The following is a 25,861-nucleotide window of genomic DNA, read 5'->3' as shown; positions in this document are numbered from 1 at the left end:
GCTGCTGCTGCTGCGGCGCCGAGTCTCTCGCAGTCCCGCCGGTCGCCAGTGGACGCTGCCCGGCTGGCCGAACATGGCGGCGGCCCCGGAGGAGGAGGTAGACCGCAGACCGATCCGGAGGGTCCGGTCCAAGAGTGACACACCTTACATCAACGAGGCGAGGATCTCTCTGCACCTGGAGACAGGTAGGCAGCCTGCCGGCGGCACGGATGCGCTCCGGCTCACGCCTGGGTGTATTAGCATTCTCCACGCGGGGGGGGAGGAATAGTGTAATGAATCGGTTTTAGCTCTGAGAGAAATTGCTTTGTACCTCAGTGACAGTTCCCACGCAGCAGCATGACTTTGGGTTGTCATCGTGCAGGAATTGGAGGTGCCCATGGTGGACTGTAACCACACAGTGACTCGCGCACGCCGGGCAGAATTTCACACAGAAACTGGCTCGAGCAGGAAACCTCATCACCAGTATAGGACGATTGATTGTGCTCGCTTCCAGCCAGACTCCGCCTTGATTGTCGGCTGCAGTGAGATGTTGTGTGAACTTGGCTGCTTTGGGCCACTCATTTTAAATGCTGCTGTAATGAACGGGTTCTGGAGACGGGAGAGGAACGGATGCCGCGTCCTCGCCTCGTCCAGCGTGGTTGCTTGGCGAGAAAACACGGGAGATAAGTTATTGTGTCCTTTGTTGCCATGGTCACAACGATACGCTGTCACGAAGCCTGTTTCATCTGCATCTTGATATCGCTTTACAGCTACATGTCTGCTTTTGGAAGGGGGGGTTTTGGAAATACGCACTCCCGCCGATGGGCAAGGCTGAGGGAGGCTGCTGTAATGTCACAGCAGAGCGGAGCTGTCCACTGCCCCTCGGTGCTGAAAATGCCACGAGTGGAATAGATCCTCCGCTGACGATCATCCACATCAGACATATATTTGATGTTCTTTTGTTTTTTATTTGGTTATTTATTGTACGGTGGGCTGCTGCATCCAAATAGCCCCTGCTCGAGCCTCCCTCCCCCGGAATTGGCCGATGTGACAAATCTCAGTCACATGGCCTGTGTAGCCTGGTGGCCTGGGCGAGACTCACGCCTATACTTTCAATTTCAAACACAGATCTGCTCGGCTATTGTTCTGCTTTGTCTTGATTTTTCTCCCCACTTTTCTCTTAAAAGGAAAAATACAGACAGAAATGTGTGTGGCTTGATTTGATAGAAATAGTCTTAATGAGCTCAGGAATTACGCACATATTTGCCTTTTAATATGCCCCTTTTATCCTCCTCAGACCTTCATGACTCATGATGTTCAGACCCACCTACTCATAATCCCTCTCAGCTGCCCTCTAGCTGGCCCTCAACAGCTCCTCTCCATTTTAGGCTCCATTAAAAGCAGCACCTCCTCTCAGTCAGATTAGCCTCCCTAGTATAAATAACACATTTTTGTTCCCCTTTAAGCTTGAATCTGGCTTGAAGGTGGGGGATAAGGCTGCTGTGTCCTGCTAATGGTGCTGCTTCTGGCTATTAGCTGAAAACAGAGCGAGGCAGGCTGCAGCTGCCAGCGGGCACTGCCAGCTTCGACTGAAGAGGAATATTCAACACGGGACCACGAAGCCTCCGTGTTTTCTTTTCCTTTCTTTTGTCTCTCCCCCCAGTATTGTTTGGGTCTAATCTTGTTTTTTCTCTCACCCGTTAAGCCGTCTTCCCGCCTACTCTCATGAGTCCCATTTACTTCACGTGTGTTTAGCCGATGTTGTTCTGCATAAATCCAGCCCCCTCTTTTTCTTTTATGTGTCCCCTCTTACATGACAAATGTTCATGACATCTTCAGCATGCTTGTGTGTGGGGGAGGCTGGATGCATGTGAGTATTTGGAGTAGTAAACAAGAGTTTTTCTCTTTTGCCAAACAGCTTGCTGTCATAATCAAGCTGAGAGTCTCATCAAGGCTTTTAGCAAAGAGGAGAGTTATTGACTACTTTTATGCACACAGATAGATGTGTACACACATCATTAGAGTTTGACTAATTCAGAGAGTCAGATTAATTAGCATCTCTGTGTCATAAACAAACTTTCAGTACCTAGACTCTGTTTTGTTATGTTTTAAGACTCATTTTTATTTCCAATTACCCTTCAAAACCATATAATTCTTCATGTTGGCTAAAAAAGTGGCTAAAAATAAAGGTGAAGCATTTTACATGTGGTAACTTCCTGTTGTGTTGTGTCCTGGTGCACCATTTAAAAAGGATAGACCACCCTTTACCCCTGCCTGCTATCGTTGTTACCTGGTTAGTTTTTGTTTTGTTTGTGGCTGTTTTTCTCGTCTGTCTCTGTCTTGACCCAGTTGCCGCTGGCGACCTGCCTCTCGCCAGCGGCAACTGGGATAGGCTCCAGTGCCCCGACAACACTGAATAGGATGAAGCGGTGATGGGAAATGAATGAATGCACAAGAAAAGTAGCAATTAAAGCAGGGATACATAAATACAACAGTATTTAAAACAAGTTAAGCACAAAGATCACTGCATTATATATAAGATCTTTAAAAAAAAAGCTAAGTTTGAAGCTTAATAGCTTGAAAGATAAAGGCCCTGCCGACCGTTATCGTCCCAGAAATTGTTGGAAAGGAGGCCAGCACTTATAGAACATACTCTCAAATTTATTTTGTGGTTTGTTTATTTTATGGAGTCATATACACTGGGTTTTATAAATCACTATATTGACAATTCAATAAAAACCTGTTGTTTTTTTTGGTTGCAGTGGACCGGTATGCTTAGCTTTAGGTTATAATGAGCAGAAGTTGACTCACATATTGTTCTGGAGGCTTATCATCCAGTTTGAGCTTCTAAACACAACCTTGAAGTCAGAATTCAGGGTGTATTCACACACCGACACCTTCAGAGCAAGCAGGGAAACAATATGGTGTCGAGATAAGCTGACACATGATGACAAATTCACATTCTCCACAGAGCAGCCAGCGTTCAGGAGAGGTGTCGCCCACCTGTAACCCTGTGTTTATTTAAATCTAAACGTTCTGTGCTTAGCACCAACCTGTACTCACCCACAGTGAAGTGGGAGAGCGATGAGCCTTGGACGACATCAGGCCGTTTGGGTCTCAGACTTGGTTCCCTGGCATGACAATCTGCAGCATAATGCCACCGTCTGCCACTTCTTCCTCATTTCTTAACATGTTGTGCACTTTGTCTCAGTTTCACACTGAGCAAAACATTTTAAGCATGTAACATGTTAGCATGTTTGTAGGCAGCAGTTTTTAGAGCAGAGAAAGTGTTGTGATTGTATGATTTTTGAGCCTTTGTTGTGAATCTGCTGCATTTACAGCAGTGGGCAAACGTAGCTGTTACACATTCTGGTGGGAGGCTGCATGGAAATATCTACGGGGGGGGTGTTGTGAAGCTCTTATGAGCAGTCAGTAGCTTACCTGCACTTGACAGCAGTCGGAGTGCTCTTGGTTTGTTTGGAATTGGGAAGAATTCTGACGGGGGAGCCGAGCACAGAGCTGCTTTTACCATCTGAAACAACTCAAGCCTCAAGGATTTCATTGCATTTCAAGGGAATATTGTATGTAATTAATTTTACGCTGCGTCACTTTTGCACGAGACAGTAACTGTAAATGAACTGAAATGTCACTTCTGGAAGTATTCAGTTTCTTTGCTTATTACGGGGTTTGAATACGTAATAGCCTCAAGTTTTATTTTGAAATTTCTTCCATTCATCCCGGGAGAAATGTTGAATGGGGAGCATCAAACCTGGTTTGGATGTTCATGTCTGACGTTTTTGGGGGATCTGATGCTGCATCATGTGAGAGGTTAAGCGAGCGGGGTGAGTGTTGCCTTCTCATCGGGAGTCAGTGGGTCTCTGCAGAGAGTGTTTCCAAAGCCACTCTTGTGTTTTATTGGTTGTGGACTTTAGGTGGCTGTCTTGTTGAAATATAAACCTTCGTAAATCCAGAGCACTCTGGGAAAGGCTTCCTCTCGGTGTTGTTCATAGTTCTCCCCGTCACATAAAACCTTCTCCTCAGATTTATGAGGCCATCAACGTGTTTGACTCGCCGCTTGACTTCAGTTATTCTGCTGTATCTTGGAATTCTGCTGTTGGTTCCAAACTCATTTTATTTTGAAACTACTGACGTTGCTGTTCTTCACTTCAAATCATGCATATATTTTCTTGCATCCTTGCTCATATGTCAGGACTTCGACACAATCCTGTCCCACAGGTCTATAAAGAGTTATCTCAGCCTAATGGCTTGTTTCTCAGTCTGAATTACACCACCAGCTGTGAGACTGTACCATGTAGACAGGTACTACTGGACTTTATTCAGGTTGTTAAAGTGTCGCAGAGGCCACTGAAGCATGTTGGACCCACCGGACCTCAGTGCTGGTTTAATAGAAAATAAGCTGCACAGTTATGTAAATGGAATAATCAAACAATCTGAGCACATGTGGTCCTCATATGCTTGTTTCAGGACTGAGCTGCCGCTGTATATTTGGTGTAAAAATACTAAAAAGGCAGCAATTAGTGAGTTTAGCAATGGAGGCCATTTCCTTTAACGACAACGCTGTAAACTCCTGACCTAGTGTTTGTACCTAAGGCTCAGAAAAGGTAATGATTTTCTATTTGTTCAGTTATTTAGAAGAGAATTCAAGGCTTTATCAGTCTCATTTGACTCTGAGAGCAATTAGGCAGACGAACGGATGCTTGGTTGTATTACAGCCTTCGGACAGTGTGATGAGTAACGTTTTGGGAAACATTTGCCGACTTCCACTCCAAGCAGAAACAGACAAGGTGTCTGTGCATTCAGTGGATTCAAATCAAATATTAACTTTGCATTTTTGCCATTTGTTTCCACTTTCTTCTGCCGTTTGAGAAGAAAATCTGATGCAAAACCAGAACAAAGCAGCCAACAGGAAGATGCTGAAGACCTGACGAGCTGCAGGGTTTATGGTAGTTCTCTGTGTTTCGGCTGGTTTCCGTTACATCGAGTCAGTCCGGATCTCAGACATGACGGGTGCTGCTCCTGCACTGTGAATCCAGGTCAGCTCAGTGGGAGCTTAGCCTTTCCCACAAAGGCCAAGATGCAGGCATTACCACGCTCTCATTCAGACAGAGAGAGTGCTAATGCAGAACTAAATAAAAGACAGAGACGGTGAGGGCTTAAAAGAGAGGAGGTGGAGGAGCAGGAAGGGATTGAAGATAAGGGCAGGATGCATCAAATCCCATTGTAGCACCATGAAGACTGGCACACTGAAGAAGAACCCAGGCTGGCTGCCGTCCAAACGGTGAAAAGGCCGCATGCATGAGCAACACTCCCTTTCTCCTCTTATTTGCCCTGTCTCTGCTCTTCTGCCAGCACTGCTATCTGCATGCATAAGACAGCAGAGGGCCAGGCCCACCTGGGCAGAATACAAAGGCACAGGGAAGAGGTGTGACTGTTTAAAATGCAGAGGGGGGTTCCCTCCGCCTCGCCGCCGCGCATTTACACAAACGCCTTCGCTCTTCCTCTGCCGGCACGTGACTTCGTCCATTCAGCTCACGCAAGCTGACCTCTGTGCCGAGAGAGAAATCCTGAGCCAATGAAGGCCAGTGACTCAGAGCCACGTCATTACCCAGGAAACTGTGAAGTATGTCTCCGCTGGATGACGCCAGGAGGTGTGGCGTAAAAGAAAACGCCCTCAGGGACTGTGATGCTCTTTTAACCACGACGCTTTATTTGCATGCACCTTTTATATATGTGTAGGCCGAGTATTTTGGACGACTGAAAACGATCAACTAACTGATGAGCTGTTTGGCTTTAAATCATTTTATAGTGATAATGATTATATTAAATTAACAATAAGTTATTATCAGTCTGAACTGAGGGCAGATTGCCTGTTGGAAGCTGTTGCTTGTGGCTATTTTTATTCAAGAAAGAGTACAAGATTCCCAACGTTGCCTCCCTGGTAAACCTAACTGTTTTGTGACTTCTTTCAGCTGCTCGAATCACCTTTTTACCTGCAAAATTCTGCAGTGTGATGCTATTTTTTCCAGTTGTGTCGTTAAATCAACATTTTAAAAGTCATGGAGACGCAGTTTAATCTAGCAGAAAGGGCTTTGCTGCTGCTGAGGGTAAAATATGAGCAGCAGCAAGTATTCTGCTGGGAGAACAAATGGCAAAAACCTGGCACACGAGATTTGTAGTCATTATATATCTTGTATGAATAATGGAAGGTAATGGCCGGTTTGTTTCCTAGGAGCTGATTGTTAAACATGAATGAGCAGCAGTCTCCACGATGCTCCAGAGATTACGTCTGCAGGTGGAACACAAGAAATAATTGCACATTACTCCACAGAAACATCACTGCATCACTTCACAAATTAAGAATAAGATGCTCTCCAAAGGAACTGATACGTTCTTTTGTTGTTTATAGTGTAATTTATATGAATTTCTTACCCTGCTGGAGTAAACACCCATGATATGCACTTGTTCAATGTTGATTCCACTGGAAAACAAATCATTGTAGTGCTTTCTATTAAAAAAAATCAAGTTTTGCCTTAGATTTGACACACAGAGTACAGTCAGGCCTAAAAAATAAGAAATATTAAGTTATACTCTGTTATAACTCAGCTTTATTTTGAGGGTACTGCCAGAGAAAAGCTTTAGATGTCAGCTTTTAAGAGAAATTAGATATTTTTGATACTTCAGTGAACTACAGCTTTACAGTATTTTACCTCTTTCTCGCAGTATTTTTAGGGTCCATTTCCATTTCATCCCATGATTTCTTCTCTTTTTGGTAGACTTGAATGTTGACTGGCTTCTGTGGATGTTCGGGCCTTCCTTTGTTACCAAGCTCAGCGCGTTTTCTTTGTTCCTTCCCTTTGAATTGATCAAACTGTTGATTTGGACCCTCCGGTAGAGTTGCCTTGTTTCCGCAGCCTGTTCCACTTGTTTTGAGAGCTTCTTTGACCCCACGTTGTAGTTTCTCAGCAAAATCTTCTAAAGGCGAGAGCCAGGATTGGAATCTACTCCAGACCTCCTGCCAGAGTAGCCCAAACCTGTCACTTTTCTTTTAGTTGTGTCATTATTGTTCCTTTTTCCTATATATGTAAATGTAAATGTAATTTATTTATACAGCCCTTTACAACAATCCATTTCGGTACCAAAGTGTTTTACAGCAGATAATAAATAAAGAAAAGAATAAGTACAAAACAATAAAATAACAGTAAACGCAATAAAATACAGCAAAATTGAATAAGATAATATAAAAGTGTCACCATACTACTGGGTATTAAAAGCCATCTGAAATAAATATGTTTTTAGCCTAGATTTAAAGAGGCCCAGGTCAGAAATAAGATATATATAGTTGGGCCTTAATATTTGTGTTGTTATGTAGCACAAATTGGAGACGGGGCTTCTGTGATTTTAATTTCCCACAATGCTTTGTGACAACCTATAGACAGCCTGTCTGAACTTGTTGCTTTTATCACCCACATGTCAGTCTGATAGTGAGACCCGCAGCACAGAGCGGCGGATTAGTTTGAGTTGAGATGGAGCAGAAGCTTTTGAATGCAGGGTGTTGTGGTTGCGTTGCATTATTTAGGCGAACTGTGAAGAAAACCGTCTCTCAATTCTGGATGTCGCTGCCATTGTTGTCAGAGAGCTCACTGGGATAAAACCTGGAAGTTCCAGAGGAGGATTTACAGAGTGTGGGCTTCCTCTCGGTTGAATTTGTGGCTAATTGAAGCCAGTCGACTCAATTTAGCCCAAGGACTAATGTGTTAAGTGGTGGATGTGGCACTAAGAGTGTTTGTGGCCTCGGATATATATCAGTTAAGCAAACAAGCCGCATTTTAACGCTTTAATCCTTCTTTAATAAGGAAATTTATTTGAAATCACCACAATTTTAATGCACAAAGCTTTAATTGGTTAAACAGTCATTAAAGGGGAACTCCGGTATTTTTAAACCTTATTTCTGGCATGAAATACATTTATCTACTCACCGATAACAGTTTGGTGAAAGTCGGCGTCCTTCAGAAGATATTTAGATAACTGGAGATCCATATAACGGAGTGAACGGGGCTTAGAGGATGCAGCCTCTAAATAAGGCATTATCTGTCTTTATTTCACCAATACTTTAAGAAGAATGAATGAATGAACGTGTGCTATAGCTCTGTTAGCTCATAGCTGCTGTTATGTGGCTACTTGCAGCTATAGGAGAGCTAACGGAGGGATTTCTACACAGGCACTCTACTGGGACCACTTCATCCATATTTAGTTATCTAAATATCTTCCGAAGGATGCCGACTTTCACCAAACTGTTCTCAGTGAGCAGATGAACGTATTTCATGCCAGAAATAAGGTCTAGGTTTGAAAAGTTCCTCTTTAAGTTTGTTAAATAGCTGCAAACTGCACAGATTGCCTCAAAAATTTATTTTAAATAATTATGTACAAAACAAAAACAAGCCAATCTTTATCCAACCTTTGCTCACTTTCTTATAGATTCACAGACAAATCCAGAGTTTGTTCCGTTCATTTCCTGTCTATCATTACATTGGATGAGCGTGTTGTGCATTCAGAAATGTATTTCTGGCTCTTTGTCCCCCACGGTTTGCTTGCTGTGTTGCCCGTTTCTCTGCAGCCTCTCGTGAGCTTCCCTTCTTAAATTGCCCCCCCGCCCACGCCGTGGCAGTTGTGAGTGTGGCCCTGCTGTGTTACTGTAAGGAAAAACACACATCGAATCACTTCATGCAGTAAAGATCCACACCGGCGTTTCTTTCTGTCTGTATTGGTGAAGGCCACCTATCAAAGCAGATGAGCTGCATAAAGGAGACAGAGAGGGATGACTCATATCCCTGTGATACGCCAAGTCTCACATTCACACATTTACAGTGATGTACACACACACACACACATACTTTCCTACAGGCTCTGCTGAACTGTCGCTTTGTATTAAATCAGCACGAAGCGGGTCCAGTTGGCGTAAGGAGGGGGTTATTGAGGCTTTTGAACGGTGAACGGCAGCAAGAGAGAAGAAGATAAAGAAAATTTAACAGGAGGAAGCTTTGAACTTCGTGTTGCCTTTGAACTTGCACACTTGTTTTGCCCTTTTCCACCCCGTCACACACTATCTTCCCCGGTGTTTCGTGCTGTGCTCATGCCAACACATTTCCAGACAGATGGTGGAAGATCAGCGGAGACCGAATCAGACACATGTTGTCACTGGAAAGCCTTAAAACTCTGGGTTTGTTCCAACACTGAAACCTCGGTTAAAGACAGTCTATCATTTCATCGGAATAGAAAAAGTCCCACGACTCTTTTCCAGTTTACACTTTGGTCCTCACAGGTTTTTAAAGGCTCCAAATAAACTTAAATTCTCTCAAAATCAGTACATTTTCTAAAAGTCTAACCAAAACTAATATTGTTATAGCTAAATACCTCCCTCTTATTGTGTGTCGGGGTCTTTGGGAGCTGTTCTTCCAGCCCTAATACTTCTACTGCCCTACTGTACATCTGCTCCAGTTCCTTCAGCCCTTGGCACTCCTCAGTTTTTCCTTCTTCAGGATGTCACAGCTGCCGTCTTATTTTCCTTGCTGCCACCAGTGTTCTTGTGTCTTGTCATCTCTGGAATACCTTGCATTTTCCTGCAGGAACCACTCAGATCTTAAAGATTCTCAAGTCTTTTCAGACAAACTCCGGTGTTTGTCACTCTTTTTGGCGAAGGACTTAATAATCTCATCCTCTCTTTCGCCACTTTTTCTCTTTGCTTCCCTCCTTGTGTGTTTTCCGTGTGCCTTAAGATAAATTAATTTGTTTAAAAGTAACACAAACTTCTAGCATATCTTTCTAGTCTTTGAGATAAATATTGAAGGAATAAAACGAGGCGTAGTGCACAGCAGTATGTTAATGAAAGTACGTCAGCTGTCCCTAAAAGAATGAAATAACCTGGAAGAATCTAAGCAGCAGCCATGATAAGAGCTGTTTAAATGCTCTAAATACCCAACAAAGCAGCTTCAGTGCTTCCTTTATCATCTCCTTCTACATAGGAAACCCTGGACCATCCTCAATGAAAGAAAAGAGGTGCAACTTTCAAAGCAACGCTCAGTTTTATTTATCCATTTGTACTAAACAGGATTTATTTGAATAGAGGTGAGAACAGGAGTGGGATCAGCCTGTGACAGCTATATATCTCACTTTTGCACTTATTTGTTTCCTGGACAGCCGTTCTGTTGTCATCAGGACCAGAGGAGGCTGGAATCAGGAGTCTTAAGTGGAGAATATTCTTTAATACGGGTCATACAGCTCGCATGCATCAGAGGTAATACCTTGAAAAGAGAAACCAGCTCCTATTTATACTCTAAGGTACGTGCAAAACACCACGTCGGCCTTTAGGAGTAGTTTCCTTCTTATGGTTTCTATAAGGAAAGTCCAGACATCCTGGTGCCATGCTGGCCTTTCCAATGTGTTCTCTGGACCCACTGGTACCATATATCCCAAGGTTGACCCTTCCAAGGTCATGCAGCATCAATAATAAAGTATAAGTCATTAATATCTCATTATTCTGATAAGATCCTCTGTGTAACAACATGATGCAGTTTCAGGGACTCAGTTTGCTTCATTTAAACACTGTTGTCTTTTCCCAAGTCCTTAAGAATTCATCCAACCACCTTTATTTAACCTTGAGCTTCCTGGAAAATGTCACGCCAACAAGGTCAAAGAAAAGAGCTCAGGGAAAGTTCAAATGTACCCAAGGTTTTATCTGTCCCGCTGTCACATGAGGGAGGAAGTGATGAGAAGCTGTTTCTTCTCTAAGGCTGATCCTTGGTCAGTGCATTCGGCCATCAGTGAGAAGGTCTGCTTCAACTTAACGTTGGATTTTAACATTTGTTCTTCGACTTTCTGGATTTTGCAAATATTTCAGGGACAGAAATTCACATAATTTGTTCTGGATCGTAGTTAAACTGTTGCATGGAAATATAAGAGTGAGATTAAAGTTAATATTGTTGTTAAATGTTAAATCTTATGAGCTGTGATGGTTAATAAGTTTTATTCTGAGCTCGACTGTATTACTCCTTTTGTTGTATTTAGCGACAGCAGTTAAACTCGATTATAACCTTAAACGGGTTTATTTGGTTCAGTAGAAGGGTGTAGATGGTGTTAAAAATCTTTTTCTGTTTATTTATAGAGATGCTTTACTTCTGTTGTCAGAAAGCAAAACCATTCTAGTTGTTTGGTGGATCATCAGAGCTGCTGCTAACGCTGCTTCCTCCTGTAGCTTGAAAGTTCAGATTTCTATAACTTAACTAAAATTATCTATTATTTTTCAATAAATCAAGCCATGCATCCATCTAGGTCACGGCTCGCTGTCTTTATCTGTTGAAATAGTGACAAATGATCTTCTTCACAGTGAAAATTAAAATAAGGACACTGTCCAGATGACCCTGACTACTGATGGATAATTCTGTGGTTTATCTGTTGGAAGCCAGTAAAATAGAGTTCTCTTTGCAGCATATTTGACTCAGGGAAGTGCTCCTGCTGTGCTGCCAATTATCTACAAATCACTCCATTTTGAGCCTCTTCCATCACTTTGCTCACGGTGCTTCTGAGCTGCACACCCAGAGAATCGTATACAAGTGTGTGTGCTGCCTTTAGATTTAACAGGGCAATTCCACAGCAACCCTGCAGCCGGCTAACATGCTAATCAGGAAGGTAGTTGTGCAAATGAAGAGCGGGGAAGGAGGTGCTGTGAAAGAGATGGAGAGTGATGAAGATTAAAGTCCTTTTCCGACTCCAAACAGAAGGTCTGCACCTTAACGTCTCACTTGTGAAGTACCAGATTAATCTTTGATGCTAAATCTCTGTCAAGATCACAGTCTCAGTTCGTGGCCCAAATTAGCACCACTCCCATCAAAGGCCGGAGGATGATTAATATTTTTTGACTGATGGAGACAGAAGCCCCCACATGGGATGAGACAATGATTTGTGAGGTGATGAGTAGTGATCAGAAACAGACAAGAGGATCAGTGGAGACGACGGGGAGGTTTTGGTCCTGCGGCATGACATGAATCATCAAGACAGTGTTGCATGTGCAGCTCAATTTAAGGGTCAGGTCAACACACCTCAGACTTTGCACATGAATAAAAAGGTATTTTACAGCTAACCCTAACTGGTGTCTGGCAGACAAACACTTTGAGTTGCACATTTTGCCTTTTTAGAAGTCCAACATGAAGGCTGTTGTCCAATCCCAATTCAGCACTCGTTCCCACGTCTCAATGTTAGGGATTAAAGGAGAACTCCGGTATTTTTAAACCTAGACCTTATTTCTGGCATGAAATACGTTCATCTACTCACCGAGAACAGTTTGGCGAAAATCGGCGTCCTTCAGAAGATATTTAGATAACTAAATATGGATGTAGTGGTCCCAGTAGAGTGCCTGTGTAGAAATCCCTCCGTTAGCTCTCCTATAGCTGCAAGTAGCCACATAACAGCAGCTCTGAGCTAACAGAGCTATAGCACACGTTCATTCATTCATTCTTCTTAAAGTATTGGTGAAATAAAGACAGATAATGCCTTATTTAGAGGCTGCATCCTCTAAGCCCCGTTCACTCCGTTATATGGATCTCGAGGAATCTAAATATCTTCTGAAGGACGCCGACTTTCACCAAACTGTTCTCGGTGAGTAGATGAACGTATTTCATGCCAGAAATAAGGTTTAAAAATACCGGAGTTCCCCTTTAAGGAGTTGTGGTCATGTAGAGCTTCAGTTGGGGCACTCGTGGAAAGGAACAGGGCACCTATACTGCCTTAAAAGTCCATTTAGACTGAATTTAACAGTTTAATTTTTTCTCAGGTTATCTTCCTGCAAACAGCCTCAGTCTCAGGCTATAAAAACATCCAAAAAAAACCCAACAAGAGTCCTTTTATCAGGGCAGACAGGAGTCTAGGTTTCACTGTCACATCACAGAGATACAGAAATAAACTATGCTTTTCTTTAATCCATGAAAACATGCTTTGAATTTGGACAGAACTGCTGATGTTTCACGGCACTTTCCTGTAATTGACTGATTTAGATTAATTGAAGGGAACAACACACAAAACACAAAGTAAAGGCACTTCATTATCGTCATCCTCAGGGTACTTCACACAAAGTATGAGCAATTCTTGCACTTCAACTCCAAGTGGAATGAAAAAAAACATGGAAAATTGTAGAAAAATGGAGAATCTCAGCATATACATTCAAACCTTGAGGATTAAGTAAAGGAGATTTAAACGCATTTAAACCATGTGTGTTCATTAAACTGGCAGCATTGAGCTTTACAACCTGGTTTAAAAGCACATTTGGCCTGTTAACAGAGCAACTTCGGACAGAACATCAGTAACAGGGCTGCTATTGATCGTGGCATTTTCATTTGGTGCAGTGCTGTGGAGACCCAGACACATGACTTCTGGGCCCTGATCGATGACCAGCTTATTTGTTCTAAAAGAAATCTACTTATTTTTCCACTAAGTCACATGAAGAGCCATTTTAAAACTTAAGTTACAAAGTCAGAGGATGGTTTAAGAGGCAAGCAGAGTCGAGTGTGTGCTATTTGTGCTCACTGTGGGAGTCTGTCGACAGTTGGGGGGGGCAAAACCTTGTTTAAGGCTCAGCCAAAACATAAAAAGAACAGGTGGAAACAAGCCACAGATAGAGGACGAAAACCTCCCTGAGTGACTGTTTTTGGCAGAAAAATTAAAAGCAAATAAAATCCAAACTTCTTTGACAGCCACGTCCAGTTCTGTGAGTTATTTTTACACCCGTCTAATGGCCGGGGAGGTGGTTAACAAGCCTCAGTGACTTGGAGCCTCGTTAGAGTTGTCAGGCAGACGCAGCACCATGGAGATGTGGATCACAGCTCAGGCAGGTCAAGGTGAGATTGATTCAGCTAATGCGTCTCCATCACAGCACACAGGCACAAAGCTGAGAAACTCCACAGGGAGAGTGAGGTTCTCTGTCGGCTGGTGTAGTAATGACTGACAGCCATGAAGGGGGCGGAGGAGGGAGGAATCCTATTTAGGGCTCTTCATGAGAAATACAGGCTTCAGCTGCTGGCAGCATGAAATAGATGCTGTTGGACGGGATAGTTTACGATGAGACAGATGTGAAGAGCTCCGTGTCTCTCAGGCAGCGGGTAATCTGACAGCTGGAGAGACCACAGGCTGTCGAAGGGACACGCTGCCACCTCTGATCCGACAACAGCACCTGTGGTCCAGGTGTGTTTTCATTCGAATAAACGTGTCTCAGAGCTGGTTGAACACTCGAAAGTGCTCCGATTTATCCGACACACTGATGCAAGAAGTCCATTAACGTCTGCTGTTCCCCAAAGAAGCGTTTCTGAGGCCCGGAGCCGAATTACATCTTCCGGCTTCTTGTTTTGGGTTTCAGATAAACAGGAAGAGTATGGAATTAAATTCCATGCAGCACTGGGATTATGAAAGGAGAAAAACGTAAAGATATCTTGCATCTAATTAGACTCACTGGAAGCATTTTATCTTTGAATAAAGCTGTAAAGCTGTGCAGTTCCTCTTCAGGTTGCAGGTAAACCAACAGAGCGACCTCCTTTCAGACTTCAGGGAGCGCAGCTCCACTGCTGCTTCTTAAAAACTGATTTTCAGCCATTAATAATTCAAATAACCTTTTGTAATGGATCATTTTTCTGTGCTCCAACTTACAGCTTTACACACAAGAGTCATCTCATCCCTGGTGGGTTTATTTGGTCTGTAAAAACACCTGCCAAAGGTCTTCAGTGTTGTGGAGGAGTTGTATCATGTTGGAGAAGACCTTGAACAAAAGCAGGTGGCCTCACAGTTCGACTCTCAGCTCCGGCTTCCTCCCACCGTTTCGTTTGTCTCTGTTGGCCCTGTGATGGATGGCGACCTGTCCGGTGACAGCTGGGATAGGCTCCAGCCCACATTGACAGAAATGACACATTTGCACAGCTATTTTCACCACCAACGTGGTTAATCTTTAACTTTGGCCTGTAGGATATACACTCAGTTTAATCTGTGACTAAACTAATTGTAAAGCATCCTTATTGTACGTAAAAGTATGCAAACTCTGGCTTTGTCCCTCATCCTTTTCTCTCTAACTTCTACATATTGCTATAAATCAGAGATGTCAAACTCCGGTGCTCGAGGGCCGCTGTCCTGCGGGTTTTAGATGTTTCCCTGCTTCAACGCCTCTGATTCAGATTAAATGGATCTCTTCAAAAGATTGTCACATTCTGCTCAAACCAGCTAATGAGGCATCAATCCGAATCAGGTGTGTTGGAGCAGGGAAACATCTAAAACCCGCAGAACAACGGCCCTCGAGGACCGGAGTTTGACATCCCTGCTATAAATACTGTTACTTTGGATCTGAACATAAGCACTCGACGTAAAGCTTTACCACAGCATCTCGTTTCACCCAAACAATCCATATAAGCATTCAAATGTGCTGTGGATGTGGCTGCAAATATCGCTTTTTTACATATTTAAGCTCACTGAATCGTAGGTGTTAAAAAGAACTGTGATTTTCTTCTTCCTCTTGAGGATTGAGCGGCATTGACTCCAGCTTTAGAAAAACCTTATTTTCCTTTTACATGTTATCTCTCTGGAAGAGAAGAAGCTGCAACAGCATGACCCAAAACACTGTAATTAACTTTTAGCTTGAAACTTGCTTTATATTTTAATTCTAATGCAACAGAAAAGCAGCAAAGCACAGAGTATTCATTCAGACATGACACCGACATGTTCAGTTGCAGCCAGATTATTATCATGTCTGACTGGAGCTGAAACCCTAAACAGAGGTTGTTATTAGTTTATAATGTTGATGTATAGGCTCAGCATTAGCATTAACTGTCATCAGATCAACCAGTTGGTTTATTTTGGTGAATCATACACAAAATCATTCACCACTAAAACCATAAAACAGGAGATTTACAGCATCCTGCATCCTTTAGAGAGCGTTAACAATGCAATTGAACATGTTTTTGCTACTTGGAGCAGTTTAATTTTGATTTACTGCTAAAATCTGTTGAAATTTAGCTGATCTGATATCTGTAGCTCAATTTTTAACCTGCAACGGAGGTCTGAATGCCTCCATTAACTGTAAGTGCAGCCAAATCAGTGCCCTTTTTGTGCCACTGCTGCATGTAATGTGAGTCACGCCTGCACCTTTCGTGCATCACTCAGTCTGCAGATGCCACCACCACCATACTGCGGGTCTTAGCTTGTGTAACAGAGTGAGGCCATGGATTTATTGATCAGGCTCACGTCCCACCATCCTCTAACCTCTCATCTCCTTCTCATTTGAGGAGTTGCTGCTATTAAATCAAGTGAGTCATCAGAGTGAGACTCTGGGTAAACCTGTGTGACACTTCAGATAAAGAGCCATGATGGCACCTCTTACTTGATCCTTGTTTCCCATCGTTTTAGGCCTCATCCACTTCAGTTGAGGACGGTTAAAAGTCGCCTTCATGGAGAATATTTTATGTTGAGGATTGTACTTGTAAGTTCGCCTTCAAGCTGGAACTTGGTACTTAAATTACAGATTATTCTTTTAAAATCTGAGGTTGTCAACACACAAAGGGCTTGGAAAACAGCTTTAAACGACTCTATTCACCTAAACACACACATTAAAGACGTGTTATTCATACGCACCACAGCTGGCTGTTGAAAGATGAAGGGGACGGGAGATAATCAGACACTCTGCACCCTGCAGCTCTGTCTGACACTGGTGAGAGACAGAAGAATTAATATCAGATACATTTGCTGCAACTGAGCTCCACCTGCTGGCAGAGACGTGGAACTACACGATGAGATCCTTCACAGGCCTCCACATAGCAAATGTTGACTCAGTTTTTCCTCTTCTTCTTAAATCTGAGAGACTTTCCAAGTTCAGCCTCCTCTTATCTTATGAAACCAACATCCCAACTTTTAAAGACGTGTTGCTGCCATCAAATTCAAGATGAGTTGGTATTTTTCATAGAACAGTAAAATATCTAATTTTGGAATTTTAAATGCTTTTTATCTTCTATTATGAATTATTATGAGTTTTTTGGGGGGGGGTTCTGATAAAGAGTCATAAACTTGTATGTCCAGTATTTTAAAGTTTTTCAAACACCTTGGTACAGGTGTGTTGGGACGTAGCAGAAGTCCTATTAAAGGACTAAATCTGCACGCTGCTCTCCAACAGCTTTAATAGTTCTCGCGGTGGAAATCGAAACTTTTAAATTGCGTTTTTTTTCTGTTATTACACAAAATAAAGAAAACTTTATTGACAAAATAGGATATTTTAAGTCTTAGTATTTATTGCTATTCAAAAAATATGTCTTTTATAAACGAATCTGAGGGGAAATAGGTATATTGATAATAAATACATATAAACCAACTAAAATTAACTGTATATAAATGTTTTTCTGCCAGTAAAAAGTATTTTTTCGCACATTTATCACCCTTTTTCTTTCTTTCTTTTCTGATTCTAAGTATCTCGGTGCTTAAACCTCATTGGCTGGAGCTGCAGGTCCGGCATGCCTGACTGCTCTGTGATTGGCTCCAGGCGTGAGGGTTCAGCGCTTCATCAAGTTACCACCTGACAGGTGGATGAAAACCGGAAGTGTAGAATACCTTCGAAATAAAGTCAAGAAACCTTATGTGCTTGTTCCCAACCAAAATATACAGTTCGTGTACATTTACAGAGATCCAAAGAAGCCCAAAGGTTGTTACAGTTCAGCTGCTATAGGAAAAAGTTGCTGGACGAAGTCGTCAGATCATCGTTTTATGAGGCAGAATTATTGTGATCGCTGCTGCAGACGGAGGAGCTGGAGCTGGGATATGAGCTGCATGATGCTGCAGCTGTGTGCCCACACCCTGTTGACATGCCGGGACTGTCTGTCACTCCCACCCTTCAGAATATCTGCTCATAATTTTCAGCTCTATCAATTTATTCTGTTGTCAGATATAACAGGCATCTCCCTCTGCTCCTCCTCATGACTCTAACTCTGAGTCATGAGGCGTTTAGAGTCAGTTCGATGTTCTTTCCAGCTCGAAAGACCATGAAAAACTACCTTATCTACACACGAAATGTGAAACACAGTGAATCAAGATACATTTATAGCTCACATCAAGCGTTAAGCACAATACTTTATTTATTCCGAAGGGAAATTATATAATACAGACAGATCTAAAGATATGTAACGCAAGTAAGGCAAAAATCAACCAACAGTCATTAAACTCTATAAAATCTTAACTGCTTAACATAAAAGGTGGAGTTATGAAGTATTTTATTCTCAGGACACAGTAGTTCTGTAACTATCAGACCAGAAAGGCTGGAGTTAGACTCAGGAGCTTCCTGGGTGTGTGAAATATTGGCAGGTCGTGTAGATTTAGACAGTTTCAGGATAATTATTCAGATTTAACTTAACGTGAAGTCATTTGGCTGCGATGTGAAGCCGTTTCCAGGAATTATAGACTCTGGCCACATTATTTTACAGTTGTATTGTTCTGTGACTGTTTGGTCACTGTTTATTAAGAAATGTGCTGATAAAGGAGGAAAACACCGGCAAAAATAATTATTAGGCTCATGAAGCCGCGTTCGGGAGCTCTTATTTTGTAAGAATTTGCCGGAAAGGGGGTTTATAATGACTGATATATGAGGATGGACGGAGTTGCAGACTGTTTGAAATCCGCGAGTGGGTCCATCCCTGCAGTCCGGCGCAAACATGGCGGGCTGTGGAGGCGACGTGGTGCGTTCGTGGTCCAGACCCGGACCCGGATCCAGGACCGACCCCTCATCTTCAGCGGCTCCCGCGTGCGAGGAGGAGAAGCCGAGGAAGAGGAGGAGAGCCTTCTGCCTGGGCAGGATGAAGTCCCGCAGCAGCAGCAGCAGCTTCGGCGCGCAGCAGCGTGAACCCGCCGCAAACAACAACAACACGCCGTTCATCATCCACTGTCAGATCGGGAAGGAGATCAAGCACATCTGCAGCAACTGCCGGGGAGCAGAGCCGCTGGACGGTGAGCCGGGCACAGGAGCAGGGGAATCCGCTCCCACATCTGTCCACAGCTTCTCATCATTGTCACAGTCTGTTAACTTTTAGATTTACTGGAAATCCTGTCGGTGTTTCTTTCTCGCTCAGTCTTGCTTCCCTCCGCTGAAAGCAGAACCAGTGGCTCATCTTCTGACTGCCGCACCAGTTGGTCGAGCTGAACAGTCTGTTCCAGTCTAATGTGTCCGCAGTCATACGGTGAAAGACCAAACCACTGAACACTCAACTTGCATATTACTTCTAAAAGAGACAGGAAGTCAGTTGATTTAACCAAACTGGATCTTAATGATCCGCGCTAAAAGTTATTTGTTGTTGAATTATTGAGTTTGAGGCAGTTTTTTCATTTTGTCCGGTTCAGGAGCTGTAAGTCTTCATAATGGAGGGATGTGTGGGCTTGGATAATTTGCTTGATCTACAGCCGGTTATCAATAAAACCGCTGACCGCCCAGCAGTTTATTGATCTGTAATTACCACACTTGCAGCGTCTTTGGCTTAAATCATAAAAACCCATCACTCGTCACAGAAATCGATCATAAATCAGCCTGTGGTTTTATGTGGGCCATTATTCATGAGCATTGCTCTCCATCTACAGTTCAGTGCAGATTTTAGCATAAAATATACATCAGCTGATTCAGATGTCAGTCAAGGCTGTTAATGATACAGTTCTGACCAAAAGCCCGGAGTCGGCTCTCATTTGGTCTGAGCTCCTTTATCCTCCAACACAGCCTGAACCCTCTTAGTTAAGCTTTCTGTCATTTCTTTAAGGAGTCTTCAGGAATAGTTCTCCAGGCTTCTTGAAGGACATCCCAAAGCTCTTCTTTGGATGTGGGCTGCCTTTTGTTCCGTTCTCTGTCAGATGATCCCACACTGCTTCAATAATGTTGAGGTCCGGGCTCTGGGGAGGATTCATCCCTCCATAAGACCTGTTGCCACTGATTTTCAGTCCACTTCTTGTGTCATTTGGCATAGCTCAGCCTTTTCTCCCTGTTTCCCTTCCTTAAGAATGGCTTCTTGACAGCCACCCTTCCATGGAGACCATTTCTGATGAGGCTTGGGCCAACAGTAGATGGATCAGCTGAAGGTCCAGATGCATCTCTCAGGTCTTTGTTACCAGCAGCCTGTCACAAAGACACATAATTTGTTCCCATTTCTTTAGCTGCATCTATGAAAAACAGCAAAGAAAACACAGTTTGACAGACAGAAAATAGGATTTCTGCAGCAACAAGGTGATTCCCAAAGAGCTATTAGCTGAAAACTTGGCATATCTCAGCATGGTGTGCAGTGTGTCCTTAAAACATTTGAGGAAGCTGGACAAGTGGAGGACAAAAGAAGAAGTGTCAGGCCTAAAAAACTATCTCCAGCAGATGAACAGGATCTGAAAGTGATGTCCTTAAGAAAGAGAAAAAAATCCAGCAAAAAGCCTAAAGATCCAGTTAAAAATGGCTTCTTTGTTAAGTTGTCTGTTCTGTGTCGACACAACACTGGTTCATAAAGTTAGGAGCCTTTTTCCTGCCTGAATGATTCATAGGTCAGAGTTAAGAGGCTTAATAAAAACACATTCCTCTGAAAATGCTCAGGAACAGGAGTGAAAATGAGTGAAAAAGCAGAAACTGTCCAAAGAAAAACCTTGAAAGACCTTCAGAGTTTACTTGACAAGTTGAAAGATCTGTAAACCTGCAGTCAGACAGAGCTTTGATGCTTAACATCTAATGCTCGGTCAACCCAAAGCTTGCTTCTGAGGTCTTCATTATTTACCCCTCATTCGCAATAACAAAAGCAGCAAAACGAGTCATCCAAAAACACAAATCAGCCAGGAACCTGCGTCATGGTGAGGCGAGCGGCCTCCCAGCCCCGTCTTTGTTCAGCAGAGTTGTTTTTGAGCTCGTTGTGGAGTGACTCAGTCAGCAGTGAGGCAACAGACCCAGGGTCAGAGTGGAAGAATGTCTCCCCGCAGTGTGAGCCCTCTGATTCACCGGTGGGGGTCCACCGGGAGGACCGGGACACCTTCGCTTTGTTAGCAGACACAAAAGATGAGCCAAGAAGTTCATTACGGCAGCAATTTATCACCTGCAAATCTGCACTGGTTGAGTGTCTGGTGACCACAGCCCAAGGAAGAGTGGAGGTGTTTCACACCGAGGGCAACTTCTGTGTCGGTGCAGGAAAGGTTTCTGTGTGCTCGCTGACTTTCACACCAGGGTGTCACACGGCACAAGCTCAGCCTGAAAGAGGGCTGCGCAGGGCAGGCTGGACGTTGCTGTTGAAGGGCCTGTCGACGGTAGCTGCTGCAGATCTGAGCTGACAACCTGAAGGCTGACATCTCCCCTGGCCGGCAGCTGCTTACCGGCTTACAGTCGGGTTGTTTTTCCATCTCTGACATCATCTGCAGACTTTACTTGAGGATCTGGTCCCTGAAGCAGCCGTTGGTTCTGTTTAACATACAAGAAAATATGCAAATTGTCCGAAGCTGGAAACCGTCTGAGGAGGGAATAAGATTTTTTGCTTTCAGTATTCGACAAAACTGCTGATTCAGCTGCACAGTCGTGTTTTTTGTCTGTTTAACCGTCTGTTAGACAGCAGGATGTCAGTTTTTATGCAGAGGATCATCTAATCCTTATCAGGTCTTTAAATGAGATAAATACAACCTCAGGTGAACAACAAGTATTACACCTTTCATTATTTATTCAACAAAAATGAACCAAATCACAGAAAAGTGTGTGAAAAACAGCCTTTTTTTCTAATTAAAAGGGTAAACGGCAGCTGCCAATCAGCTTAACCTGATTGATCTTCAGTCAGTGTGAGCAGCTCTATAAAAGCAGATGTTTTCTGCATTCAGGTGTGTGTTAACACGATGCCAAGGAGGAAAGACATCAGCAATGATCTTAGAGGAGCAGCTGCTGCTGCCCATCAGTCTGGGAAGGGTTATAAGGCCATTTCCAGACTATCTGGAGTCCATCATTCTACAGAGAGAAAGATTATTCACAAGTGGGAAACATTCAGGCGTGCATTGAGCGCTTCTTTGTGAGTTTGTGTTTACGTTCACTGCCCTGAGGTTTTTATCCACCTCAGCTGGCTCCACTCTGCAGAGGAAGCTGTGTGGGATGGGAAAGGTGTCGCTTCAAATGGGAAAACTGGGGCATGCCGTGTGGAGTGGCCTCCAGCCTGATTACTTTCATGCAGCTCAGACAGCGAATGGATGGAAGAGTCCATCCGTTTCACTACAGTTTCCATTCTGTATTCAGCTTTTTGTGTTCAGCTCCCCTCTGTCAGGCAGATCCTGAGGTTTCTCCCATCTTTCTCTTGCTCTGACACCCCCCCCCCCTCCTTTTACATAACGCCTCTGCTGGCGGAGCCACCTGACACATTAACTGTGATTAAGAGCGACCCAAATAAGCTTTACTTGACTTGATTATCCACAGCCTCCTGGCAGAGAACGTCCCCTGACATTTGAAGCTGAGACAAGTGATCATCTGGTTTCCTCGATGGTTAAAAAAGCCTTTTATGGGATATTTGTTTTGTGCCTGACACGAAAATAAACCGCAAAATGACAACGTTAAGGAAAATCGTCTGTTTTTTTATCTGCAAAAAAGAATGAATGAATTCAGTTGGGGCGGATTCATCGTTGAGGTTGTGACAGGCGAGATTTATGAGAGTTATCTGACACGTTGTTGGGGGATGGGAGGTCTAAAATGTGCGTTATTGATTTATCATTCAGTGTCTGTTTTTAACTTTAATCAAAGTGAAGGTAAAGAAGGAAAAGCCTTGAATGATGAAGCCATTTTTCTCAGTTCCAGACCTTAAAATGTGTCACTTTAACTGAAGTGGGGGGTAATGGGTTGACAGCTCTGTCTGATTTAGTGAAAAATGTATGTATAAAAACCTTATAATTAAAACAAATGTGTTGCTTTGGTTGAGGCAGGCATGGTTTGCTGTGCCCCGCCCAATCAGCACGCTTTGCCCCGGCTCTGAGCCTCAGCTCGCCATTCCAGCTCTGAGATGTACCTTCCCAACCTCTTCCAGCATTAGCCGGCATTGTTTTCTTTGTTCATACTGCTTTTGTTTAAATTGCTCAGCTGTTTCTAAGTGCCCCCGCTTTGCCTTTTCGGGTTTAAGTTGAAGTTAAGGTGTTTGCATGTCAGTGGAAATCTGACGAAGTCTCCCGACTTTTTGGTTTAAAACAGCATCTTCGGGTGTTTTTCGTCTGCTTATTTTTTTGTAACCTTGTTGTCGTTCTGTCTTCCAGCTGAGGAGGTGGAGCGGTTGGCAGCGATGCGCTCTGATTCGCTGGTACCGGGCACACACACGCCTCCCATCCGCCGGCGGAGCAAATTCGCCACTCTGGGACGCCTGTTTAAACCCTGGAAATGGAGGAAGAAGAAGAGTGAAAAGTTCAAGCAGACATCTGCCGGTGAGAGTGCTGGAAACACCACAACCCCATTAGCTCCCAGTTCTGCACCTTTTCCCCCTTATCTGCTTCACTCACATCTCTGACAGCAGATGGATGTCTCCCTGTTGCACCTAGCAACGGCAGCACTGAGTAATGGGGTCTCAGAGGGGCTGAGCTGCAGAGCAATAAGGGTTGCAGCTCTGTGATGATGGTTGTGTGAGGCTGGTGAAGCACAGGCAGGTCAGCTGCTGGTGCTGCTGCTTCATCAAGCAGAGCATCGACACCACTGAGCTGTGCCAGTTACAGTAAATCTCACAGGCCAACATGCAACATACACCCCTTACAATGAGTTAATGGTGAAGGAGTTTGTGCACAATCAGCCCGGTGGAACGTCAGGATTTAACACAAAGAGGAACAGAGGTCGAGACCGGGTGCTGCTCGTGACCAAAATGTGAAAAACGGAGGAAAAACCTTTGCATCCTGAAGTTTCTGACTGGCTAAAAGCTGTAAATTGCGGCGTAGATCAGAGACGCAAACAAATATTTAGCTTTAAATGGAGATTATCCTCCACTTTAGCGCCTCTTTAATATTGAATCAACTCCTCATCCAGAGCAGCGCTCCGCTGTCTGAGGAAATGTCTGTTCCATATGTCCGGCTCGGAGCTACAGCATTCACCCAGCACCGGCTGTCTTTGATTTGCATTCGGAAACGACCGCTGTTGTTGCTTCTCAGCTGGATGAGTCGTTTTATATCCTGTTCTCACCGAGAGACGCAAACTCACAGCAGAGGGGCGACGAGAGGCTTCCTACAGCCAAGCTGTTCTCCCAGCTGGTGCCGCATTTTTCTTCCTCTGCATCCAAACAACACACTTTATTCACCTTAAAGCACTCATATACACACAGGTAGTGTCCGCCCTGCGTTTTATCTGCAGTCCTTCTGTCACACCGCTGACGTGCTTTAAATCTTTCATTATCGGTTTAGGTCCAGTACAGAGAGAAGTTGTTCCTTTGAGCATTTATTTTTGAGTAAAAACAAGAGATTTACCAGCTAGAAAAGGCTGAAACAGCTACACCAACGAGCCATAGGTCCCCCTGCTGCAGTGTGCATAAAAGGCAGTCAGTGAAAAGATAAGTCGGCCATGAATGTGAGAATATTACAGATAAAAAGCCTCTTAATGATGAACCTCGAGCATAATTTAGTCAGTATGTTTACATGATGCTAAAAATATGTAAAAGTCGTGTTTGTCTGACTAAAATCGGACATTTAAAATACATCATATGTGTATATATTATGTAAGATTAAATTATAATGTGGTTGGGACTCGCAGTAGTCCTGTTGGACTTAGATTGACCGACGCTCACCGGGCTTTGACCTGGAAGTAATAGAAGAAGAAGCAGAAACAGAGAGTAACCACGGCGTATAGCGTGCGTCTCGCCTCCTCTGTCAGCCGTTTTGGTCCTTGGTCAGCTGAGTGTGAAGTGATATTTATATTTATGCATTTGGCAGACAAAGTGACTTACACAGGTAAGGTAAGGGGGTCTTGTGTAAGGACCCCAGCTGCAGGTCGTACTTTCAATGAGGTTCAGCATGATGAGGTTAAGATTAAATCGAAAGGCCACAGGTCTTTACCTGAAATTGGTGCAGTGGGTCAGGGAAGAGTCTCAGCCTAATGCAGACTCTGGAGAGAGCATCTGACTGGGATGCCTCCGGGTTGACTCCCTTTTGAGGTATTTCAGGCACATTCAGCAGTGAGGAGCAGACTCCTCTGGCCTCAGGGTCCCCCGGGAAGAGCTGGAGGCCGCTGCCTCTATGACCACACCTCAGATAAACGGGGAACAGCGGAGGGATGGATGTTTTTGACAGCATGCTCTTTGTGTTCCTGCAGTGTTGGAGAGGAAAATGTCCACTCGCCAGAGCAGAGAGGAGCTCATCAAGAAAGGAGTCCTGAAGGAGGTGTATGAGAAAGGTGATGAAACTAAAACCTCTGATGTTACATTACTCATTAATTACTCTATTTTTGATCTAAATATGTTCTGTGTTCAAACCTCCAGTTAGTCGCATTAGTCCTGCAAATGTAAACAGGGCTGGCAGTCGTCTGTGGGCAGAAATGGGTGGCGGCACATTGATAAGTCATAGCCCCGAATCATTTTAAGGCCATAAGTGTTTCTTTTTTTTATGGCAAAAACTTAAAAATGTGCTTAAAAATGTTTTGGGTTTGGGTTTAATGTTTGGTGCATAAGATTTAAGACATTTTGTTGCATCAAATATCACAATCTAACGTTCATAACTGCGCATTTGTGGGAAAATAAGAATTATGCTGATGAATATTAAATGTAGATATGACATCATCCATAATTTTGTCATATATATAATATTTATACGTCATGAACTTATAGGACATTTATTCTGTTGAAGGGTAAAGAAAATGAAGGGGGGCTGT

General features: G+C 43.5%; 1 protein-coding gene across 2 annotated transcripts in view; it reads left to right on the top strand.

Moving 5' to 3' along the window:
- Window positions 1-25,861, top strand: part of phactr1 (phosphatase and actin regulator 1) — a 36,978-nt gene continuing 11,117 nt past the window's right edge. Inside the window, exons 1-3 of one of the 2 annotated variants that reach the window (XM_072388931.1) lie at window positions 1-185; window positions 23,278-23,442; window positions 25,307-25,387. In XM_072388931.1, the coding sequence (XP_072245032.1) occupies window positions 74-185; window positions 23,278-23,442; window positions 25,307-25,387 (358 nt within the window). In that variant the 5' untranslated portion in view covers window positions 1-73. Of the gene's footprint in view, window positions 186-18,058; window positions 19,006-23,277; window positions 23,443-25,306; window positions 25,388-25,861 lie in introns of those variants that run through there. The other variant, XM_072388930.1, reaches the window with a different exon arrangement.

This window comes from Leuresthes tenuis, unplaced genomic scaffold, assembly GCF_036924035.1.
Source record: "Leuresthes tenuis unplaced genomic scaffold, fLeuTen1.0.hap1 SCAF_7, whole genome shotgun sequence".
NCBI classification, from domain to species: domain Eukaryota; kingdom Metazoa; phylum Chordata; class Actinopteri; order Atheriniformes; family Atherinopsidae; genus Leuresthes; species Leuresthes tenuis.
This window is presented reverse-complemented; position numbering and strand designations above follow the sequence as displayed.